At 37.6% G+C, this 26,020-nt stretch overlaps 1 protein-coding gene across 5 annotated transcripts in view; it reads left to right on the plus strand.

The window, feature by feature from the left end:
• Positions 1-26,020, plus strand: part of Wwp1 (WW domain containing E3 ubiquitin protein ligase 1) — an 85,215-nt gene that overhangs the window by 6,785 nt on the left and 52,410 nt on the right. For 3 of the 5 annotated variants that reach the window (XM_090339022.1, XM_090339018.1, XM_090339019.1), the window contains exons 2-6: positions 6,779-6,856; positions 14,466-14,553; positions 20,479-20,569; positions 23,775-23,913; positions 24,525-24,649. In XM_090339022.1, coding sequence (XP_090195148.1) covers positions 20,500-20,569; positions 23,775-23,913; positions 24,525-24,649 — 334 coding nt within the window. In that variant the 5' untranslated portion in view covers positions 6,779-6,856; positions 14,466-14,553; positions 20,479-20,499. Of the gene's footprint in view, positions 1-6,778; positions 6,857-14,465; positions 14,554-20,355; positions 20,570-23,774; positions 23,914-24,524; positions 24,650-26,020 lie in introns of those variants that run through there. The other 2 variants (XM_090339020.1, XM_090339021.1) reach the window with 2 other exon arrangements.

The following is a 26,020-nucleotide window of genomic DNA, read 5'->3' on the forward strand; positions in this document are numbered from 1 at the left end:
ACAACAGCCTCTACAGCTTGAGATCTGACCAAGCATGCATCCACTGGAATATGGCAAGATTGATTGTCTTTGAGGGCAGTGGAATATAGCAGAGGCCCATCCCCCTCACTCCTTGTGATTAGATAGGAGACCAAGGGGAGCAAAGCTACTTGGCCAGTCACTCTGGCCTTGACCCATCTGTGCCCTACAAATGTATCTTTCATTTGCATTGTGTTAAGAAAGGGAGAGAGGAGCCATTTGTATGAGAGATGCTTAGTAGTCAAGGAGAAAATACTCTGTTATGTGGAAGTTAGAGGAAGATGGCCATGCTTCTCTCTTCCTGAAACAAGCAGATGCATTCAATGCTGACTGTATTTATTTATTTTTGTACTCTTGATCTCAATGTCATTTTGCTTTCGTTTCAGTACTATTTTTATTTATTTATTTTCATGTTAACTACTGAATGATGACATGGTAAATGTTTGAAATACAGGATATGAATTTTTAAAAAATAAATTGTAGCTCTCTGAGTGGAATTGTGAATTAGTACATTTCATTGAAACCTACAGCAAACCACTTTGCAAATTTCTGGAAATGGTGCATTGAGACCGATGTGAGGAGGAGTTAGGTGCCGGAAAGTACTGAAACATGATTTATAGAAATAGGAAAGACTAAGATGCAAAGAGAACTGTCTTAAGAAGGTTCATCTCCCTCCCCCCCCCTTTCCTTCTTTCCTTTTCTACTTCCACGGTAGAAGTTTGAACTCATTAGAGTTTGTGCTCACTTGTAATACTTGCTAGGTTGGCACTCTACCACTTGAGGCATTCCTCTGGCCTTAACCTTTTTTTTTGGGGGGGGGGGGGGTTGGTCATGGGCTTGAGCTCTGGGCCTGCGCGTTGTCCCTGAGCTCTTCAGCTCAAGGCTATGACCCAACCTCTGAAGCCACTGAGCTACTTCCCGTTTTCTAGTGGTTAATTGGAGATAAGTCTCATGAACTTTAGTGCCTGAACTGGCTTTGAACCTTGATCCTCAGATTTCAGCCTCCTGAGTAGCTAAGATTATAGGCGTTAAGTCACTGCGCTGACTTTTTGTTGATTATTTTGGTATACAGGGAATTTCATTTTGACATGTCCATGTATGTGCACAATGTGCCATGATTAGACTCAGTTTCTTCATTACTCTCCCTCCTCCTACCTTTTCCCAAACCAATCACAGCAACCTATATTCATACGTGTAATACAGAACTTATTTATTTTCTGCCTGTCCTGGGCCCTGTCCTTGGGCTTTCTCAAGGCTATTGCTCTACCACTTGAGCCACAGCACCACTTCCAGCATTTTCTGTGTATGTGGTACCAAGAAATCGAACCCAGGCCTTCCTATGTGCTAAGCAAGCACTCTACCACTAGGCCACACTCACGGCCCATAATACAGAATTTTGACCACATTTATCCTTTTTCCTTCCCCAGTTCCATTTGTACTGCCACTCTGACTTTTAGCGTATGCTGATTGCCCCAAGGGGTTTCACACATGAGTATGCAGTATTTTAGTCAGATTGACCCCTTATTTACTCTAATTTCACCCATACTCACTAACTTGTATTCAAGAGAGTGAATTTCATCTTTGTAACATAGATCTTCATTCACAGGTACAGTATATTTCATTATTGTTTACTCTCAAACATTTTCTTTTCCTATCTCTAATCTCCTCACATAGTTCCACAGTTATAAATATATTATGTTTATATGACCCTCTTTGTGTTTACATAAATGTATATCTTTTAGGTCTAGATCTATATATGAGAGAAAATATTCATCCTTTGGCTTTCTTAACCTGGCTTAATTTCCTTAATATGTTTGTTCTTCAGTTCCATTTGTTTTCCTGTAAATGCTATGCATTACTATTCTTTACAGCTGAATAACACTTTATTGTCCACATATATCATATTTTCTTGATCTGTTTATTGGTTGTAGGGCATTTGGGATGGTTTAGTAGCTTGGCTATTGTGAATAATGCTGCAAAAAACACAGGCTTGCAGGTGCTTCTATTGTATCCTGCCTTAAATTCCTTTGGATATATGCCCAAGAATAGTTGTTGAATCATATAGAAATCAGTATGGAGGTTTCTTTAAAAACTAAAAATATAATTGCAGTGTTTCTTAATGGTACTTCTTGCTCTAAATTACTTGGGTAGTTCAATAGTTCTAGCAGTAACAGAAATGTAAGCATAGTAGCTTTATTTAACTGCGGAGAATACATTCTTTTGATAGCTATTTAGTATATTTGTAATTATGGTTAAATAGGGAGAGTAGAAGCCTATTTTGACTTGGAACTCAAAGTTGAAAACTGCTGTCATATTCTTCCAGTGAATTAGCCCAGAGAAGATACTGTGTGCCTTAGAAATAGAAGGACTTGGCCAGGCATAGACGACACCAGTAGTTCCAGTACTCAGAGGATTTTGAGTTAAAGGATCACCATCTGAACTACATAAACTATATCTCTGAGTTAAAGGATCACCATCTGAACTACATAAACTATATCTCAACAAATCAATTAAGCAAAACAAAATACACATAAAGCAAAAACAATAGAAAATGGTAGAGTTTTCATGAATTAGTTACTTGGCATATGAATTGAGCTATAGTTAGAAATCTATTATATTTAGCTTGTATCAGAGCTGTTTAATACTGTCACCTCAGTTTCTTCTTTTGAAAAAGGTAACAAATCTTCATTACTATTTTTTTTTGTAAGAATTAACTGAAATAATCCCCCACCCCCAAGTCCTGGAGCTTGAACTCAGGGCCTGGGCACTGTCTTTGGACGCTTTCTGCTCAAGGCTAGCACTCTGCCACTTGAGTCGCAGCACCACTTTTGGCTTTTTCTGTGTTTGTGGTACCAAGGACTTGAATGCAGGGCTTCATGCATGCTAGGTGAGCACTCTATCACTAGGCTACACTCCCAGCCCTTGAAATAATCTTTATAAAATGGAACTTTAGTGATATATATGTATGTATACATAAATATATATGTATGTGTGTGTATATATATATTCAGTTACTTCATTTATAATTAAATTGAAAATTCAAAAGGTAGACACTCAGTTGTGGAGTTGAATGTGTATATGAGCAGAGCTGCATTTTAAATCTCCTCCCTTTTCTTCCTGTTCTCTACCTTTTTCCCTTTTGCAATTCTGGAAATGGAACTCAGGGCCTCAGTAGGCCAGTGCTCTTGACACTTGTACCATGCATCCAAATAGTGTTTACTCTCTTTGTCCCACCCCTACCTCTGCCTCCTGAGCAACTCAAATCTTACCTTTGAAAGGGGCAGGGGGAGAGAGGAGAGAGAAGTGGTGTAAGCTGCTAGAAAGTTGGTGTTGATCCGATTCAATAGGACTCACCTTATCATTTGGTGAAGGGTTTGGCTGTGTAACCTGGAAACAAGAAATGGTTAACCTCATCCTCAGATAGAGTGGGTAGCTCAGCTTGTCAAGATACAGTTTTTGCTTAACAGTTCTCTGAGAGACTACTTGTTAAACATTCAGGCTATGAAGATCTTTCAACATTTTTATTTTTGTTTTTAAGCAAGCATTCAGCTGATATTATACACATGAATTTAATACCTACTGGCAGAAACTGAATCTGTATTTGTGGTTCTAGTGAGCTCTGTTAGAGATAGTTTTCCTAACTAAATTAGTGCTTCCTAGTGCCCATTTCTAATGTAACTAGAAAGAGAGCTGAATGCCTGAATCTGCCAGATGTTTGAAAAGGCTTACATGGTTGGTAGGACTTGATTTCCAACCAACTACAGGAATCTAATACAGAGTGGTTGCCACAGGACAGGGAAATGACACCATTCTATAGATTTAAAGACATTTAAAGAAATGACTAAGAGGTAGGCTGGATATTACAATTTATTTAATAAGTCTGATTGCTTTTCACTTAGCTAAAATAATCTACTCAAATAGAGATTTGAGAGATTTTGATTGAAATGCATCAAATTTAGAATTGGGCTTTTGGGGAGAAAGTAGGTTGGCTGTGAGTGTGAGATGTCTTTTGGGAAAAGCCATTGTTTATATAAGGGCATTGACTTGGGAAGAAATTCATGAGAGAAGGTTTAATTTTTAACTAAAAAAATAAAAATTAAAAAAAGCCAATTGCTCTAACTTTTGCGAGTGATGGCCGCCTATATGCATGTAACATAAGCCTTCTCTAATTCTGTGACCCACAGAACTCCAGAATCTGATCAAATCTGTTATTGGAAGAGCATAAATTGAAACCAGTTCAAACCAAAAAGCGTTGTTGAAATAAACAGTTATGGCTTACGTTTTGTGGTAGAGAAGAAACCAAGCCCATGATACTTGTAAATTTGAGTGGAAAATAGCAGTTGACATTACTGTTTGAGGAGCCTATTGTTTTTGAGGCTGTTTTCACTGTTTTGTGGCCCCTTCTGTGAGGGGAAAGAAGAACAATAGACATTTCTTTTTGTCTTGTGACTTGTGAAATACAGTGTTTGTTTTTAGATGATGAATACCCAGATTGAAAAGTATACATTATACTAGGGAATTTCATTTTTTGAGGTTAAAATTTTTGTTAATTATCATTTGTTTTAAAACTTTATGTAGTTTAACATTTTCTTAAAAGTATTTTTTAAAACTTAGACCATGAATGAATTTTAAAGAAATCTAGACTTGTAGTCTGGCACTCACTAATTGACTAAGTGATATGGGTCAAGTTAACCTTACCTAAACCTGAATTTTATGATCTATACAGTGAGAATAATAATACCTTATTCATAGATTTATTTGTATTTTAAACCCACATAAATTTTAGTAATCTGGCACTTATTCAGAAAATGGTATCATTAGAATGGTTGGGAAATATCACTAATTTCTTCAAATCTGTTTTAGAATTTTCATTATTATTGTTGTTGTATTTGTGCTGGTCCTGGGGCTTGAACTCAGGGCATGGGCACTGCCCCTGAACTCTTTTGTTCAAGGCTAGTACTCTACCACTTGAGCCACAGCTCCACTTCTGGCTTTTTGGGTGGTTATTGGAAATAAGAGTTTCAGACTTTCTATGGCCTGATTTCCAATCCTGATTCTCTAATCTCAGTCTCCTGATTAGCTAAGATTATAAAGGTGTGAGCCACATCACCCAGCAAAATTTTCGTTACTTTCAAATGAAAATTAACTCTGTCTACTGTTACATAAATCCCCACTGAAGTCTGAAGCATTCAGTGCCTGTGCTTTGTTTGAAAAATGTTTATGAATCAGTTAAGGGCAGTAAGTATTCTCACATGAGACCAGATTTTACTGCTGAATGAGTTTAGAACAATTTAGCTTTTGCCAGCAATGAGTAATGAAGGAATTTTCCTCAGTTTTACAGCTTTTTGTGTTTTGGATTTGAGGATAAAATACTGTCCTATTTTTACTGAATTTAACTTGGTAAGGATTACTTTGTTCTAGTGGTAGAATTTCAGCTACTGACAACTGGTTACCTCCTTTTGGAAAATTCTATATATTTTCGATTCTAATATTTTCCTCTAAGAATGAAAAATGCTTAATGAAAGTTTATAATTTACAGTGTGCTTTAAATTTTTTATTTTATTTATTTATTTTTTATTAACGTCGATTTTTACATCATATTTTAAATGACAGGTTTAACAAACTAGTGTTCAAGAAGGGAATCTCTACAATCACTGGGACTTAGTATTTAGAACTTAATCAAAATTAGGCTAAGGGTTTGTATCTCATAGAAACACATTAATTTTAGAAAATAAAACATGTCTATAGAGTCATAGGTTTTTATATCTATCTAGTTATGTTTATATTTCCATGACCATGTCCATAGCTTTGGGTATGCAGATATTGAGTCCTTGCTCTTGTACTCTTTGGATTTAATAGCCACATATTAAGGATACCATGCGCCTTTCATTCCTTAGGTCTTGACTTGTCTCACTCAACATGCTTCGCTCTAGATTCATCCACTTCCTTGCAAATGCCATTATTTTATCTTGTCTATTGGCTAAGTAGAATTCCATTGTGTATATATACCACATTTTCTGTATCCATTCATCTGCAGTAGGGCATCGGGATTGTTTCTATCGCCTGGCTATTGTGAATAGTGCAGAGATGAACATAGCTGAGCAGGTGTCCTTATAATATCTTGGGTCATGATGTTCAGGATAGATGCCCAGAAGTGGTATGGCAGGATCATAGGGAAGGTCTATTTTCAGTTCTTTAAGAAACCTCCACACTGCTTTCCAGAGTGGCTGAACTAGTTTACATTCCCACCAGCAGTGTAGTAGGGTTCCTTTTTCTCCACAACCCCGCCAGCAACTGTCATTGTCTGAGTTCAAAATCTTGGCCATTCTTGTTGGGGTAAGGTGGTATCTTAGGGTTGTTTTTATTTGCATTTCCTCTGTGACCATAGATGCTATTTAATTAATTTTTTTTGTGGGTTGTTGGGATTGAACTCTGGGCCTGGGTGCTGTCCCTGAGCTCTTCAGCTCAAGGCTAGTGCTCTACCACTTTGAGCCACAGCACCACTTCCATTTTTCTGGTGATTAATTGAAGATTAAGTCTCCTGGACTTCCATGCCAGGCTGGCTTTGAACCTCCATCCTCAGATCTCAGGTTCCTGAGTTGCTATGGGTACAGACATGAGCCTCCCACAACCGGCTACTTTAAAATTCTTAGGAAGAATATTTATAAATAATGACTTTACAGTGTATGTGTCACTTTAATAATTCTAAGATATATTTTTCTTTCTTTCACTTCTCTTTTTCTTTTATCGTTTGAAATAGGGTCTCCCTGAGTAGCTCTGGCTAAGCTGTTAGCTCAACAATTCTCCTGCCTCTACCTCCAAGTGCTAGGATTTACAGGTGGGTGCCATCACACTGGGCTAATTTTATATTTATAACAAAAACTGTGGCAGTTATTCCTCTTATATTCCTCTTTACTGTGTGTTGTTTGGCAGCACATCTATGAGACTGAAATGCCTTTTTTTTTTTTTTTTGTCAGTCAAGGGGCTTGAAAAAGTTTTTTTGATTGGTCTTGGGACTTGAACTCTGCACCTGGGTGTTGTCCGTGAGCTCTGTCCTACCCCTTGAGCCACCGTGTAACTTCCAGTTTTCTAGTAATTAATTGGAGATAAGCATCTTACATTTTTTAGCACCTGAGTTGGCTTTGAACTGTGATCCTCAGATCTCAGCCTCCTGAGTAGCTAGGATTGCAGGTGTGAACCACCTCGCCTGTCTTACCTTTTTTTTTTTTAAAGAAGTTTTGATGTCTTCCCATTCATTATAAATATAATGTCATAGGGACTTGAGAAGTAATATAGTAGAAAGAAAAGAAACACTTCATTTTCAGTACTTAAACCATTTAGGTATAGTTCTTAGTTGATGTGACAGGTTTAGTATCAATTCAAGGCTGAAAAATAAGAATCCTCTTAATGAAGGAGTAAATACAGTTTGTCAGTGTATAAGTAAAACTATATTTCAGTTTTTTATGATGATAGGCATAGCAGTGTTACTGCAGTCTTGTGTTTCTGTTTAATTTTTAAGAAATCATAGCTGTTTTGTTGAAAATCAGAATGGTTTCTGATGTATTTGGTGAGTAATTTTCCGTTTTTACTGATCTTTCTAAAATGTAGGCAATTTCTATAATCATTTTTGTGAAGGAGTTATTTCATTTGGGGGAACTTGATATATTAAAAAAATTCTTTTTGTGGAGCAACATCACCATCTTGTGGCCCTGTAAGAATATTGTCAAAAGTGAAGTTTTTTTTTACAGCTCGAGCAAAAATTGTCCTCTAGATATTAGCCAAGGCGTGCATCTGGTTTCTAACTGGCAGTGTTTACTGTCAATAGAAAATAAGTGATTTGTGTACTAGCATTGCAGCTTTGTTAAAAAAATTTTATTAGAGGAAAATAAGAGAATAAAAATGAAAACAATTACAGGTGATTTGCTAAGATTTCATGTTAGTAGAAACTATGTAATATTTTTCAATGAAGTAAATCCAGGCTAAAATTTCTGATCTATTTATTAATTTAATATGAAAACTTAAGGCTTGGAGATAATTTAGATGTCTAGCCACTTAATGGGACTTTTTTTAAATTGTTGTTATTGTTACATTTTAAAAATCAGTTCCCAAATATATTTAACTTTATTTTTAATCTGAAAATTATTTCAAATTAAACTGACTTTGAAAGTGATTAGCATGAACATCAACAGAGTTACCTGCCTTGCCTAAGATCTCAATCTCCTCTTTGTGTAGGAATGCTTTGTTTAGTAATGCCGCCTTCTCTTGTCTCTGCTCATTTTCCTCTCTTTGACACTCCACCTCATTGGCTTGATTTTTTAAAAATTGTATGTATGTATGTATGTATGTATGTATGTATGTATTACTTGTCAGTTGTAGGGCTTGAACTCATGGACTGGGTGCTGTCCCTGAGCCTCTTTGTACTCAAGGTTAGTGCTATACCACTTGAGCTATGGTGCCACTTCCAGTTTTTGAATGGTTAATTGGAGATAAGAGTCTCACAGGTACTTTTCTGCCTTGGGTGGCTTTGAGCCACGATACCCAAACCTCAGTCTCCAGAGTAGCTAGGATTACAGGTGTGAGCCATTAGCACCTTTCCATAAGTCAGATATCGAGTGCAATTCTTCTTGGACAGTTTCACCCCTTTCTTTGCTTTCCCTTGTTTTTCCTCTCCTGTCCCTGCATAGTGTTTTGGGATTTGTGTGTGTGTGGGGGGGGGGGGGTCCATGGGGTTTGAAGTCTGGGCCTGGATGCTGTTCCTGAACTCTTCAGCCCAAGGCTACCACCCTACCCTTGAGCCACAGCCTCACTTCCCATTTTCTAGTGATTAATTGGAGATAAGAGTTTCTCAGCTTTGTGATGCCCAGGCTGGCTCTGCAGAGATCCTCAGATCTCAGCCTCCAGAGTAGCTAGGATTACAGGTTTGAGCTGCTGCTCCTGGCTTTGTTTTTGCATTTTTTAAAAAATATTAAGCTGCATATTTTGAACTAGTTACTCTCGGCGGAACATTTTCTTGTCTTTTTTTCTTTTTTGGCCAGTTCTCAGGATTGAACTCAGGGGCTGAGCACTGCCCTTGGGTTTTTTCAAGGCTAGTGCTGTACCACTTGAGCCACAGTACCACTTCTTGCTTTTTCTATGTATGTGGTACTGAGGAATTGAACCCAGGTCTTCGCGCATGCTTAAGCACTCTACCTCTAAGCCAAACTCCTGGCCCCATGAGGGACGTTTTCTACCTTAATTTATTTTCCCCTCTTGATGAATGTCTTGCTGTGTTGCCCAGGTTGCTCCTGGGTTTAACTGATCCTCTGCCTCAACAGAGACTGTGGGCATGTTGATTTAGTATGCTGCTATGTTGATAGTGAGTTTTAAAGAGAGGAGAAGAAAAATATGATGTAAGAAAATACCCCAAAGTGATGCAGCTTACTGGCCTCATATGCATTGGACCCAGCACTGCAATCTAAGAAAATAAATAAATAGCACCTAAAAGAAATAAGTCCATTTTGATTTAGTGCTTATGTTTGTTCCTTCTGATATCTTGTTGACTAGGATATAAGTTAAATACCTATGTGTGTGGGCTTTTAGAGAGGGAAGTAAGTGGATATAAAGGACAGGATTTGTCTTGGTACTTTTGGAACTTAGTCTACTATTTAGTAAAAATAAAAAAAATAATAATTTGAAATCCGCAATTCTGGAGCGTATCTTTTGTTTATTGAGTTTTTTCCTTTGGTCATATACCATACAAGTGCTGTGGGTACTTTTTGTATTCTCATTAGTATACTTTGGGCATACAGGGACAAGGCATATGAACATAAACAAGGATTTGTGGAAGCCCTGAAATATCTTTGGAACAATTGTCTTCCTTGTATAGTTCAAGCACTTCAGCCTGTTCAGGTTCAATAACTTTTAGTGAGACTGTTTCTGTGGGGAAAATGTGTACTTTGTTCTTAGTAGTCATCTGTACCTCAATTTTTTAGAGTCTAGTTGATATATAATTGGGAATTAGGATACTACGTCTGGAATGTTTAAAATATTTATTACAGCTGGGGAATATCCACATATAGCAAGTCAACTAAGCATTGTAGATTCTTTTTTTTTATTTTTTCTTTTGCCAGTCCTGGGCTTGAACTTAGGACCTGAGCACTGTCCTTAGAGTTTCTCAAGGCTAGTGGAGCCTCAGCACCACTTCCGGCTTTTTTCTATGTATGTGGTACCGAGGAATCAAATCAGGTCTTCCTGCATACTAGGCAAGCACTCTTCCACTAGGGCAAACTCCCAGCCTAGCATTGTAGATTCTTTACTTTTGTAAAGCTGCTTTACTATTGGAGAAATAGGCATGGACCTGATGCTTAGAATTAGCAGGATCAAAATTAGAAGAGTATTATGTGGTTTTATATTACATCTTCATGGAATTAAAAATATTTTAATTAGGAGTTTCAGTTCTGTGCTATATAGATATGTTGTTGGCCTTGAATTCTGCGCCTGGAACCTGTCCTTGAGCTCTTTTTGCTCAAGGCTAGTACTCTACCACTTTGAGCCTCAGTGGTGGTTAGCTGGCAGTAAAAGTCTCATGGTCTTTCCTGTTTAGATTGGCCCCAGATTGTGGTCCTCAGATCTCAGCCTTCTGAGTAGCTAGGATTATAGGCATGAGCTGCCAGTGCCCAGCACTGTATAGTTTTTGTTGTTTTTAGTTCTTTTCTTTTTTGGTACTGGGAATCCAACCCAGGACATTACACTTACTAGGCAAAGTGCTGTTCCCCTGAGATACACTGAAGTTTTTTTTTTTTTTTTTTTTTTTTGCCAGTCCTGGGGCTTTAATTCAGGGTCTGAGCATTGTCCTTGGGCTTTCCTTAAGGCTAGCATTGTATACCACTTGAGTCACAACACCACTTCCAGCTTTTTCTATATATGTGGTACTGAAGACTCAAACCCCAGTCTTTGTGCATGCTAGGCAAGCACTGTAATGCCACGCTCCTGCCTCCTGAACTTTTTTTTTTAATATAGATTCTTTTTAACCTAATCACCCTTACTGTTCTGTGTGGTTTACATTTTATTAATTGTGAATCTTCGTTTGACCCATTTATTGAGTTTTTAATAAAGACCAGACACTGGTCTCAGCTCTGAACTATAGTGAGTAGTAATAGAGAAATTTACAATATAAGTAGGAGATGGATAAGTGTTCATAGCTATGAAAACACATCTCATGCTGGGAGTTTGGCCTAGTGGTAGAGTGCTTGCCTAGCATGCGTAGAGACCCAGTTCGATTCCTTGGTACCACATTCATTAAAAAAAAAAAAATGCTGGAAGTGGTGCTGAGGCTCAAGTGGTAGAGCTTTAGCCTTGAGAAAGCTCAGGGATGTCACTTAGGCCCTGAGTTCAAGCCAGGGACTGGCAAAAAAAGAAAAAGAAATAAAAAATAATAAAAACATCTTAGTGTGGTACAGATGACACATGAGCTGAGCTATATAAATAATTAGAAATGAAGGAGACAGGAGGCAGAAATAATATCTGGGTAGTCATTGGTACATGAATCTGAAAGTGAGCATGCCGTAGAATTCCAACATAAAGTCCCAAGTGATCTGATGTGCATCCAGTGTGGGGGGATCTGAAGTGGATTAGAAATATGTGGGGAATAGTGAGCTTTGGGTAAAGGGCTTTTTAATGGGCTGTGTGTATAAATCATGTTTTTGGTGATAAGTACTTTGGCCATGCCTGGAACTATCTCTTCTGGCATCTGTCCTCTAAACAATACTGTTAGTGCTATTGCTTGCTTCTTCATCTGAGTTGTGAAAATAGAAGACAATTCACAAGTTTGTGGGAATTGTTTCACTACTTAGTTGGGTCCAGAGTTCCCCTCTGCTTCAAAGTCTTTATTGATAGACACCTTCCTGGTAAAGGAGAGAAGCTTTGTTTTTCCAAGGCCTTAGTGTGTCTTCTGCTACTGAGGAATTGGAGCCATTAGACTCCTTGACTTACTTACTGATACTTTCTGTGATGTCTGCTCTTCGCATTTCTCTTTTTCGTTTTTTAACCTGCCTGCCTGCCTTCCTTCCTTCCTTCCTTCCTTTTTTCTTTTTGCCAGGGCTTGAACTCAGGGCCTGAGCACTCCCTTGGGCTTTCTCTTGAGCCACAGCACCACTTCTGATACAGAGGAATAGAACCTAGGTCTTGGTGCTTGCTCAGCAAGTAGTCTACAACTAGTGTGGTCCACAGGCCAAACTCCCGGCCTGTGCTTTTTCACTAATGACTACAGGCCAAACTCCCGGCCTGTGCTTTCACTAATGACTACCCTCATTTTCTTAGAGCTATGAGGTAGTATAGGTTGAGTATGTACAAAGCAAAGGTATTTTCCCCCCTCCCAAATGGATCAAGATTTACTGTTAGAATTGAAATTCTGAGGTGTATGGTGCATATTAATGTAAGGATTTTCTTTTGTATTACACATATTAGAGGTAAATTTGAGGAAAGTTAAGAAAATGCATACATTTATATTGCTGGAAAAGAAGTAGAAATTCGAGAATAAACACAAACAGAACCGGATTTGGGAAAAATGAATACATTCATTTCTTCTGGCTGAAGGTGAAAAATCTAGAATTAAGTAGAGATGAATAATAAGAACTGCATATTAATGCTAACTTAGGAAATTGGGCAATTTAAGGATTAACTTTTTTCTTTCGAAATACTTCTTGTATCTCTCCACTAAAATACTAAATGTGTATATTAAATAAAACTCAGGAACAGTGTCCAGGCTGAGTTTAAGCCCCATGACCCCCCCCCAAAAAAAGAAACGAAAAGAAAGCTTAACTATTGCTAGAATAAATGATACTCCTTTGTCCCTATCTTTAGTTGCCTTTTGTCTGGTAGGTATTAGGACCATCCTTTAAGTCACCCAAAGGGCATAGTTGAGAAGATGCTCTCCAATGGATAAATTAATCAACAAAATGAGATACATTACAAAGGAATTTTATTCATCCATTAGGAGAAATGATACTGTGTCATTTTCAGAGAAAATATATAAACATATGGGAACATATGCCTACATATGCAAGCGTGTTAAGTAAAGTGTTGAATACACAAGGGAGATTTTCCGATGATGTACTTCCCTTTAACAACTAACTTACAGTTTAACAAAATGAATAGCAAAAGTTGAAACTTGTGTCAGCTGGGTATGTGATCAAGGAGAGAGGGTTAGATGAATGCAGAGGGAAAGAGTGGGAAAATGCAATCCTAATATTCAGTGTGTATCTGTGAACATGGAACTTGGAAAGTTGAGGGAATGCGGTATGGGAGAGAATGATGAAAGGGGTGGCAACAAACTGTTACGCATCACCCAGTAGCACACTTGTAACCATCAGTATGATGACTTCTCTCTTTCTCTCTCTCTCTTTTTCCCTTTAGTAACGATTTTGACTACTCTCTTTTGTGTTTAATGGAATGAATCTGATATTTATGGAGAGAAGGTCAATGTTGAACCTTATTAAAAAATAAAGCCAGATCTAGTAAGATACTTCAGCTCATAGGAAAGGTTCAAAGAGGCATTACTCTTTTTCCCCCAGCATCACACTCCTAAATTATAAGGAAGATGACATTTTTGTGATTTGTGTTTGGGACTGATATTTATTGAGAGATCACTGAACAAAAAAGCTCATTAAGAAATCAGCTAAGTTCTGTCCCAGACAGTTGAAAGTATATAATGAGAATTTAGTACTGGGTTTATTTGAGATAAAAATTCACAGTGGTTAAGTATGGTACAGAGAAGCAAAACACTGTGAGAGAAAGAATAGAAATGAAAAAAAAGATGTCAGTGTTGCCTTGGTGAACTTAGAAACAGCCGTACACTCTTAATGTGTGTGTGTGTGTGTGTGTGTGTGTGTGTGTGTGTGTGTGTGTGTGTACTAAAGGAGTGCGGGCTTCCCTGAGGTGAGTGGGCAGACTCTTAAGGTTGCAACTCTTGGGAGATTGTGGCCCAGGTAGGGTCATCAACTTCAGGATGAAGTGCTACTGCATAGAATGGAGATCTGCAAGCTATAAAGATTGTAAATGGGAGACTGTGTAATGAAGATGACAGCATGGGATAAGGAGGAACAGCCGGACTGAGTGTTAAGGAAGTCTGTGCAGAAATTGCAAATTGTTGGGTCATTAGGAGTCAACCTGGTGAGTTATGTGTGTATTTTTTTTTTTTTTGTAAGCGATTGATTCTGAGGGCTAAGAGAGACACTGGTTACAGAGAAAACCTCTTGGTCTACCTTCTTCCTGACTTTGTACTTTCTGGAATTCTATCCTGAAGAATTTTACTTCAGATATAATTTACATAACAATTATTTTCTCTGTGAACCTTTTCCTGAACCCTGTAGATTGGTGAGTTGCCATCTTTGTGTGCCCCAAGTATATGCATTCACATATTGTATCGTTTTTTGTAATTATTGCACTAAAAGCTGTTTGTTCGTTTGCAGGGCTATCTCTTCAGCAGACTATGAGCTCCTTGAAAGAAGGAATCGTGTCTTACTCATCTTTGTGTACTGCTACAGTTCCTGATACATAGTAAGTGACTAACTTTTTTTTTTTTGGTCCTTTGTGGGGATTGAACTCTGGGCATGGGCACTGTCCCTGAGCTCTTCTCAAAAAAGGCTACCGCCCTACCCTTTGAGCCACTTCCAGTTTTCTAGTGGTTAACTGGAGATAAGAGTCGCCTGGGCTGGCTTTGAACTGCAGTCCTCAGATCTCAGCTTCCTGAGTAGTTAGGATTACAGGTGTAAGCCTGCTCTTGTCTTTGACTAACATTTTTTAAACTAACATTATCTTTGACAGTCAAACTCAGTGCAATTTGTTAATTATACCTATGTAAATATTATAATGTTTTAATAGTAGTGTTATTGTAATGTTCAGACTGACGAATATGTATATGTATGTGTGTGCTACACACACATAACCCCACATACATATATATTCTTTTCTAAGTGTCACACAACGTTTGTTTATAAATGACTTGTGAGGTTAGATGTAGTGTATGTTTGAACATGCCAGAATATATGTAACATATGGAAGTCAGTAATAAATACAATTATCTGTGAGCCAACTATTCCAAACTAGAATTTAGATCTGTGCTAAACATGATTAATGAACTGCCAGTCTCTTACCCCATATTCCTGGATGCTATCCCTGAGCTTTTTTCCTCAAGACTATCACTTGAGCTACAGCTCCAGTTTGGGATTTTTGGTGTTTAATTGGAGATAAGAGTTTCATGGATTTTCCTGCCTAACATGGCTATGAGTTGTGATCCTCAGATCTCAGCTTCCTGAATAGCTAGGATTATAGGTGTGAGTCCTGGTCCCTGGCTCCTAAATTTTGTATTTCTTCATTTTTGGTGTTATTAGGCTTTCAATTCAGGGATGGCTCTACTACTTGAGCCATGCCCCAGCCCTTTAAAAAAAAAAATATATATATATATATATATATATATATATATATATATTGCCAGTCCTGGGGCTGGAACTCAGGGCCTGAGCACTATCCTTGGGCTTTTTCCTCAAGGCTAGCACTCTGCCACTTGAGCCACAGCACGGTTTCTGGCTTTCTCTATGTATGTGGTACTGAGGAATCAAACCCGGGTATGTCTTGGTACATGCTAGGCAAGCACTCTACCACTAGGCCAAACTCCCGCTCCCCCCACCAAAAAATTTTTTTTTGAATAGGATCTCACATTTATGCCTGGAGTAGCCTGAATTTTGATTCTGAAATTTATGCTTTTCACATAATTGGGATAAGCCTCTGTTATTATACCCAATTTTTTATCGGTTGAAATAAAGCCTCTTATACTTTTTGCCTGGGAACGCAAACGTACAGCTTTATATGATAATGTCAGATTGATTTGCAATAGAATTTACCAGTTTAAACATGTATCCTTTGATGTTCCCCATCTCTGCCTTCTAACTAGGTAGGTGTACAGATATGAGTCACCACTGCTCCCTTCCCCCCTGCTTGCTTGCTTGCTTGTTTTCTTTCTTTTTGTCTTTCTTTCTTTGTCAGTCATGGGGCTTGAACTCATCTCAAAAAAGGCTACCATGGGCCTGGAGTTCGGCCTAGTAGTAGAGTGCTTGCCTAGTATGCACTAAGACCTGGGTTCGATTCCTTGGTACCACATACATAGAAAAAAGCTGGAAGTGGTGCTGAAGCTCAAGTGGTACAGTTCTAACCTTGAGAAAGTCCAAGGACAGTGCTCAGGCCCTGAACTCAAGCCCAGGACTGGCAAAAAAAAAAAAAAAAAAAAAAAAAAAGGCTACCGCCCTACCCCTTGAGCCACTTCCCATTTTCTAGGGGTTAATTGGCGATAAGAATCCCACGGACTTTAGTGCCCAGGCTGGCTTTGAACCTCAATCCTCAGATCTCAGCCTCCTGTGTAGCCAAAACACTGTCCCTGTGCTATTTTGCTAAAGGCTAGTGCTCTGCCACTTGAGCCACATAACTCTACTTCTGGCTTTTTGGTAGTAATTGAAAATAAGAATCTTTTGGACTTTCTTGTTAGGACTGGCTTTGAATTACAGTCCTCAGATCCTTAGTAGCTAGGATTACAGCTATCAATCCTCAGTGCCCAACCCATCTGTATAATTTTTAAAGTGTGCACAGATATTATGTTATAGAGAAAAATCTAATTTACAGATTTTTATACAGTGCAAGAAAAACATTCAAGCATACAAGATTACATAAACAGAAACCTATTTATATGGTATAAATTGTAGAGTCTTGAAACAGTAGTATCTGTTGGTAACCCTTTGGATCTTAGTAATTTTTCAGTGTGCTTGATTTAAATTGTGTTTGTTATATAAGCTTTGGAGACTTGCCATCTACACTTTGTTTTTCAGTTATGGAAACATGCCATTTTCAAAGAAAATGCGTGGCAAAAGATGAAGTCATATTGACAGCAAAAATGAATCAGTTTTTTAGTTCGTCATTAGGACTTGAAAAGATTTTTTTTTTTGATGACTTCAGTATATGGATTGTTAGGTCTTGTGGGTAGGATTGAGAGGAAGATGTTAATGGTCACAGGCTCTGTTTGTCCAGAATAACAAAACAAAACAAAGCAGATATAAGCGGAGATGAAGTTCAGTTGTGCAATACTTTTCTAAGTAGGTATGAAGCTCTAGGATCACCTCAAAAAAACATGCAATAAAAAAACCAAGAAAATGGGACCAGGAGTTTAGCCTAGTAGTAGAGTGCTTGCTTAGCATGCATGGAGACCCAGAAATGGTGCTGTGGCTCAGGTGGCAGAGTGCTAGCCTTGAGGAAAAAGCCCAAGGACAATGCTGAGGCCCTGAGTTCAAGCCCCAGGACTGGCATTAAAAAAAAAAAAAATAAGAAAAAAAAATCCAGAAATGCAATAGTGAGAGTGTCATAATGTTGGATTTTTTTTTTTTTTTTTGTCGGGATGGGGGAGGAATTCTTTTCTTTTCTTTTTTTCTTTTTTGTTGGTCATGGGGCTTGAACTCTGGGCCTGGGTATTGTCCTTGATCTCTCCAGCTCAAAGAATACCACCGCCCTACTCCTAGAGCCACAGTACCATTTCCAGTGGGCCCTCTTAATGAGCTTCTCTAACCTTGCAGCCAACCCTTACTTTGTTTTCTCACCTTCAGACGCTAATTTCAGTACTCACATTTTGGGTAACACTTGAGCTTATTTATTTATGTCTACTTACTGCTTACCATTTATTACTGCTCCCTTTAAGTTTTTTTTAAAAAAATTTTCAATTGTATTTTATTGTCACAGTGATATAAAAAGGGGTTAAGAGTTACATTTGTGAGGTAGTGGGTACATTACTTCTCACACATTCATTAGTAGTGGATATATTGATATCCCTTCTAAGGTTTTTTTTTTATGCTAGTGTTAGATGCAGGCTTATTATTTCTGATACTTCTCAGGAATTTAATGAAACTTGAAAAGAGGCTTATTTTAACTTATGCAGAACCTGTTTAATTTTTTTGTTTTTTTTTGGTTGCTCATAGGGCTTGAACTCTGGGATTGGGTATTGGATGTTGTTCCTAAGCTCTTCAGCTCAAAGCTTCCACCCTACCACTTGAGTCACAGCACCACTTGCAGTTTTCTGGTGGTTAATTGGAGATAAGATCTCATGGACTTTTGTGCCCAGGCTGGCTTTGAACTGTGATCTTCAGATCTCAGCCTCCTGAGTAGCTAGTATTACAGGTATGAGCCACTGGCTTCTGGCTCCGTTTAATGTTAAAGCAGGAAGGCCTTAAGCCTTCTATTTCTATTTATTTTCTTCAGTGTTCATTGACTATTTAGTTCATTAATAATCAGTGTTTATTGTTTATTTATCAATAATTTTATGTTCGTTGGTCTGAAATATGGCAGCTGATTATCCTCAAGTAGATATTATGTATATATATTTCCACCCCCCACCCCCATCCTGAGGCTTGAATTCAGGGCCTGAGCACTGTCCCTGAGCTTCTTGTGCTCATAGCTAGCACTCTGCCACTTGAGCCTCAGCCCTACTTCTAGCCTTTTCTGTGATACTGAGGAATCAAACCCATGGCTTCATGCATGCTAGGAAAGCACTCTATCACTAAGCCATATTCTTATTCCATCAAGTAGATATTTTTTTTTTTTTGCCAGTCTTGGGCTTGAGTTCAGGGCATGAGCACTGTCCTTGGACTTTCTCTAGGCTAGAGCTCTACCACGTAAACCTCAGTGCCACTTCTGGCTTTTTTCTATGTATGTGGCACTGAGGTATTGAACCCTGGTCTTCATGCATGCACTGTACCACTAGGCTAAACTCCCAGCTCTAGATATGATTTTTGAAGCCTATTTTCCCATCTTGTGAATAAGAGCATTGGCCTAAATGAGGCCTAAAAAGCAGTGAACGCACATTACTCAGCTAATTAACAACTATTTATTGTCTATATACATGCAGACAGGCACATACAAAGTACATTTGAACATACAATATATGCAACTGCAAACAAGGAAGAAAAGATAATGATTTTCTGGCAGTAAGGCCTTGATTTGGGGACCATATCTAAATAAAGTATAGAGACAACTACAAATGGTAGAAAACACAAGAAAATATTAACATTCATAAATTTTCCCCAGTGTGGTGTGCTTTATTTTTATTAAGTTAAAACTGTATAGTAGCCAGCAGGCTGGTGGCTCACTCCTGTAATCCTAGGTACTCAGGAGGCTAAGTTCTGAGGATCAAGGTTCAGAGCTAGCCTGGGCACAAAAGGAGACTCTTCTCTACAGTTAACCTGTAGAAAATGGGAAGTGTGGCTTGACTTAAGGAAGGGTAGGGTGGTAGCCTTGAGCTGAAGAGCTCAGGGACAGCACCCAGGCCGAGTTCAAGCCCCATGACCCACCAAACCCCCCCCCCAAAAACAAACAACCCCCCCAAAAAAACTGTATAGAAGTTGAGCTTTGACATTTTAATATGAACGAAAGATATATTTTAGTGCTTATATTTCATAAAAACAAAACAAAAAAAACTTGGGCCAGGAATGTGGCTTAGTGGTAGAGCGCTTGCCTAGCATGCACAAAGACCCAGGTTTGATTCCTCCATACCACATACATAGAAAAAGCCAGAAGTGGTGCTGTGGCTCAAGTGGTAGAGTGCTAGCCTGAGAAAGCTCAAGGACAGTGCTCAGGTCTTGCGTTCAAGCCCCAGGACTGGCAAAAATAAAAATAAAACTTGGGTCGGGGGAGTTGGAGCGGAACTTGGAAAAAATGTATTTGGACTAGATTAAAATATCCTCTAGACTTCATAAAGTTTAAAAAAGTTTATGAAAGATGTTGTTGAAATTAGAATATGGACTGTATATTAGAGAATAATGAAATGCTATTTAAATTCCCAAATTTAATCATTGTGCTATGATTATTTTAAATAATATATATATATATATTTTTTTTTTTTTTGCCACTTCTGGGGCTTGAACTCAGGGCCTGAACACTCTCTTTGGGTTTTCTCAAGTTAGAGCTCTACCACTTGAGGCTCAGCACTACTTCCGGCTTTTTGAATGTATGTGGTACTGAGGAATTGAACCTGGGTCTTTGTGCGTTCTAGGCAAACACCACCACTAGGCCAAACTCCTGGCTTAAAATAATATTTTCATTCTTAGGAAATACAAAAATATTGAAGTATAAAGGATCAATGTACTCAAGTGGTTCAGATAAATATAAAATATTCAAATTTATTCATTGTACACTTACATAATTAAATGACCCTTGATTCTTAATATATTTATTTTGTTATTTTGATTGACTCAGATGTATTTTATTTACCATATTCAACTGTAATTTATGGTTCTAACTCTCAGTTTTAATTTTAGGTGAAGGATGCCTATGAACATAAACATGATGGATTGAAAATAAGAGTAGATTATAGTTGATTTGAATAGTCATGTTTAAACATTTTGGAAATTGCAACATTTTGTCTCATACATGAATGAATGATCTTTTCTATAGACTTAAACTGAATTTTGGGACATGGCCACTGCTTCACCAAGGTCTGATAGTAGTGATAACCATAGTGGAAGGTTACAGTTACAGGTAACTGGTAAGTGATTTTCATAACAATTTAATATGGTGATTTTTCTGAAATTCAGTTTTGAATACCCCAAGTCAGCAGATATGTTGCGTAAATAATAAGTTTGTGTGTGTGTGGGGGGGGGTGGTTATGGGGCTTCAACTCTGGGCCTGGGAGCTGTCCCTGAGTTCTTCAGCTCAAGGCTACCATCCTACCTTTGACCCAAGCCCCACTTCCCATTTTCTGGAGGTTAATTAGAGATAAGACTCTCAGGTCCTTTTGTGTCCAAGCTGGTTTTGAACCTTGCTCTTCAGATCTCAGCCTCTTGAGTACCTAGGATTACAAGTGTGAGCCACCACGCCCTGTTTAATCTAATTTTTAAAATAAGAATTACCTGGTAAAATCTGCAGTCCTACTGATTTCACAATATCCTGTATAGTATGTATCATTTTCCTCATTATTGTTGAGGCAACCAAAAAACAAAGGGGCTAATTAATAAGTGCCTCTTCTGTTGGTAATAGGTGACCAATTAAGACCTTAAGATTCTAGGCTTTTCTCTTTTTATATTAGTTAGCAGTGATCTCTGGACTAATTTTTCTTTTTGGTGCTAATGGTTGAACTCAGGCCCTCTTGCATGCTTGGCAATTGCTTTATCAGTAAGCTTCATCTCCAGTTTTATTTTCAAATAATCAGATGCTATCATTAGAGGCTTGGCTCTTTACTATTATGAAATTGAAGTGTACTCTTTATTAAACTAAATTATTTTAACACCTCAATTTATTTCTGTTATTACCATATACTTTTTTGTTTTGTTTTGTTTTGTTTTTTGAGACAAAATCTCACTATGTAGCCCAGACTGGCCTTGAGCTTGGGATGCTCATACCTTAGCTTCCTTGGTGCTAGGATTATCTGTGTATCCCACTATAATTTATTGTTCTTTTTCTTCTTTCTAGCCATTTTTTTTTGACAGTCCTGGGGCTTGAACTCAAGGCCTGGACACTGTTCTTAGATTTTCTCAAGGCTAGTGCTCTACCACTTGAGCCACAGCACCACTTCTGGATTTTTCTGTTTATGTGGAATCAACCCAGGGCTTTGTGTATGCTAGGCAGGTACTCTACCACTAGGTCACGCTCCCAGCCCCTTCTTTCTGTTCTTTTTTTTTTGGTTGATCATGGGGCTTGGCCTCTGGGCCTAGGTGCTAGCGCTGTCTCTGAACTCTTCAGTTGAAGGCTACGGCCCTACCCCTAGTGCCACAGCATCACTTCCAGTTTTCTATTGGTTAATTGGAGATAAGAGTCTTTAGTGCATTGGCTAGCTTTGAAATGTGATCCTCAGATCTCAGCCTCCTGAGTAGTTAGGATTACAGGCTTGGGGCGCCATGCTCTTCTTTCTATCTTAACCTATATCTGATTGAAAGTACCAAATAATAATAGTGGGCAACAAGGTTGTGTGTGGTGGGGGGGTAGAGGGAGAGGAGAGGGAAAAGGAGAGAGAGTGCGAGTACCTTTCTTGGCATGCTGGAGGCCTTAGGATTGATTCCCAGTATTGCATAATAATAATAATAACAGTAAGGATGATTATTATAACAGAAGAGCAATCATGTGAAGCAGGAAAACTATGACAATAAAGAATCAAATAGAAAACTGTTCACTACACTATGATAGTATATTATAGTTTACCCTGTATATAGGCATACTAGCATACAGAAGTATGTTACCTTGAATATCTTTTTAGATTTCAGATTTTGAAGGAAATGGTCAGAAGCACAAAGTTTCTTAAATACACAAAACAGAGAATACCTGAATTTGAAAAAAAAATATAGACTGTTATAGCCACACTTGGAGTATTTGTTCCTTTTGTGTCTTCACTTTTTTAAGTTAAAGAGTTTATTAACATTGATTTTTACATCATATTTCAAATGACGTGTTTAACAAATAAGTATTCAAGAAGGGAATCTCATATAATCACTGGCACTTAGATTTTAGAACATAGTTAAAATTAGGCTGAGGGTTTGTATGTCATAGATACATATTAATCTATAATAAAACATGTTTATAGAGTCATAAATTTTTATGTCTATATAGTTGTGTTTATATTTCCAATACCATGTCTATAGCATTGGGTTTGCAAATATTAAGTCATTGCTCTTTTTTTTTTTTTTTTTTTGCCAGTCCTGGGCTTGTACTCAGGGCCTGAGCACTGTCCGTGGACTTTCTCAAGGCTAGAGCTCTACCACTTGAGCCTCAGCACCACTTCTGGCTTTTTTCTATGTATATGGTACCGAGGAATTGAACCCGAGTCTTCATGCATGCGAGGCAAGCACTCAAGCACTAGGCCAAACTCCCGGCCCTAAGTCATTGCTCTTCCACTGTTTGGATCTAATAGCCACATATTAAGGATACCATGTGCCTTTTGTTCCTTTGGTCTTGATAATTTCACTTTTTAAAAGTAAGAATTTAAATTGTACATGTCTTATTTGAGTATTAGTGGTGTGAAATTAATAGACTATTATTTGTGTTGCAGCATTTATGGTTGTCTTCTATTACTTTAAATTATTATTATATACAGATACCTTTCTTCACTGTCAGACTATCACACTTGCTTTCATTTTGTAGTACTTAAAACTTATGTGGAGAAATCTCTCATAGTTTGCATATTATACATCTTTATAACTTCTCTACTCAACAATTTTTAAAATTTTATTTAGTTTGAATCTCCCTCATTTCCTCTGTCTCTACCAGAAAAATTTAAAAACAGGAGGAACTTTGAGGTTTATTTTAAAAATGCTATTAAATAAAAGATAATTCGTATCTTTCCATATTAAAAATTTTAGAGCTGGGATTGTGGCCCAGTGGTAGAATGCTTGCCTAACATGCATGAAGAGTCTGGGATTTTAGTTCCCGGGCTGGCTTTGAACTGTTATTCTCAGATCTCAGCCTCCTGAGTAGCTAGGATTTTAGGCATGAGCCACCGTGCCCAGCTGTGTGATTCTTTTAAAGACAATAAACTGAGCTGCCAGTTCATTCATAAGTGGATGAATTATGGGATGTGTAAATTACACGTCAATATAACTGTTAACAGAGAAACTAAAATAGCAGTCTGGCATTCTTACTACCTTCTTTTGCCAATGAGAAGAGATTTAGTTGCACTAGAAGAACTTCCATTTTTATTGGTTTATTAGTAGGCAGTATGACTTACTGGCTACACATTCTATTGATGATTATTTTTCTGTTAGTTTCTAGTGCCAAACTGAAAAGAAAAAAGAACTGGTTTGGAACAGCAATCTATACAGAAGTAACTGTTGATGGAGAAATTAAAAAGACAGCGAAATCCAGTAGTTCTTCTAATCCAAAGTGGGATGAACAACTGACTGTGTAAGTTTAGACCCTCTGGTTTTTTTGTAACATGAGTTCAAAGTAAAGTATTTTCTCCAATTGTTAATAGATAATATAAAATACAAAGGTAGTTGAAATCATTTTTCATGAAGAGAAAGAATACTAATTCTTGCTTTGTTTCATTATTTCCATAGAGCCTTTCACTCTGAATGATGTGGCATAAAAATTAAAATCAGTCATTTAATTTTGCTACTTTTGAAACAATTTGGTATGGATTCATATGTTGTAAAAGTATTGTAACTATTGCCATCATTTTGCTTAAATGTTTTTGAAGTCTATTTGAAAATTTTTCAGATAAATACAGTATTATTTTAAATTCTCAGTCCAAGTTAGATTACTGTTGATGCTTACGTCGTCACTGAGTATATATGTGCTAAGGGGCAAATAGCAAGCAGCAGGATTCCCCCACAAGTAACTACAGAAATTCTTAAATAACTATTAAAATTTTTATGTATTTAAAAGTAAAGGTTTAAAATTCAAATGGTTTTGTTTCATATGATATTAAATAAACCAAATTTTCTGTTTTAAAAAGTATTGAAATACATAATCACTTTGAGTGATACTTGTATTTTGCTTTATTTTTGCTACAGAACTGTGACCCCACAGACAACTTTAGAATTTCGTGTTTGGAGTCACCACACTTTAAAAGCAGATGCTTTATTAGGAAGAGCAGTGGTGGATTTGAAACAAGCACTTTTAACGCACAATAGAAAATGTAAGTTTCTTTTGAACCCTTGTTCCTTTGTAAGTTTATTTCATACACTTTTTTTTTTCCAGTCCGGGGGCTTGCACTCAGAGCCTGGATACTGTCATTGGATTTACTCAAGGCTAAAGCTCTACCACTTGAGCCACAGCACCACTTTCCGCTTTTTCTATGTATGTGGTACTGAGGAATTGAACCTGGGTCATCATGCATGCTAGGCAACTCTGTCACTAGGCCAAACTCTTGGCCCTATTTCATATGCTTTTAACATACCCTAAATTACAAAAACATACCATAATCTTGTACTGATAAAGGAGAATTTTATTTTTTTGTGTGATTGCTTTTAAATTTATGAGTATCATATAAAATATACTGTTTTAAACTCTTGTTTATTTCCATTCTGTCAAATGATTTCAGTCATCTGTAAGTGTTCTGATGATCACTTAATTAGTCGTGGGTCATTTTATTCATTTATGTGTTTGGGAACTTAAGCAGCATGTAGTGGTGCAAATGTGCATCTCTTGCATTCAGGAGGTGGAGGCCAGAGAATTGTGAGTTCCAGGTCAGGCTAGGCTATAGAGGAAGATCCTGTCTTGAAATACATCCTCCAAGACAGACAAAGGTCCTTGAGAAAGATTGGCCTGTTTGAGTTTACTCTTCCTTGTTTTTTGACTAAACAATTTTATTGGGATAATACAATGTTAACTTTTTGTATTTCTAGCATATAACTAGTTCATTGTAGGAAATATGGGAAATTTAGAAAATCACAGAGGGATATAAAAATTATATGTATTTTTATTTTATTTTATTTTATTTTGTCCAAAGTGGGGCTTGAACTCCAAGCCTGGGCACCGTCCTTGAACTTTTCACAGCTCAATGTTAGCAGTCTTCCATAGCACCACTTCAGGTTTTCTGGTAGATATTTGAAGATAAGTGTCTCACAGACTTACATGCCCAGACTGGCTTTGAACTGCTACCCTCAGATCTCAGCCTCCTGAGTAGCTAGGATTACAAGTGTGAGCCACTAGCACCACACTTATCTGTAATTTTTTATCCTAGGATAAACCTCTCAGTAATTTGGTTCTGTGATTTTTCTTGTTCATAGATATAAACATGTCCATCTATTACTTCATCTTCTGGTTTTTATTTTTTCTAGAAGTTATTTGTAGATAAACGTCTCAGGTCCTTTTAGGACTGGCTTTAAACTGTTATCCTCAGATCTCAGCCTCCTGAGTAGCTAGGATTACAGGCGTGAGCCACCCTGCCCTGCCCGGTTTATTTTCTAGTTTTAAGAATTTATCAGTATACTGTAATTATGTTTCCATGATTTAAATTTTTTTTAGCTTAAGGATTTATTTATTTTTTTGCCAGTCCTAGGGCTTG

Source organism: Megascapheus bottae, chromosome 9, assembly GCF_031878675.1.
Source record: "Megascapheus bottae isolate mThoBot1 chromosome 9, mThoBot2.hap1, whole genome shotgun sequence".
Classification (NCBI taxonomy): domain Eukaryota; kingdom Metazoa; phylum Chordata; class Mammalia; order Rodentia; family Geomyidae; genus Megascapheus; species Megascapheus bottae.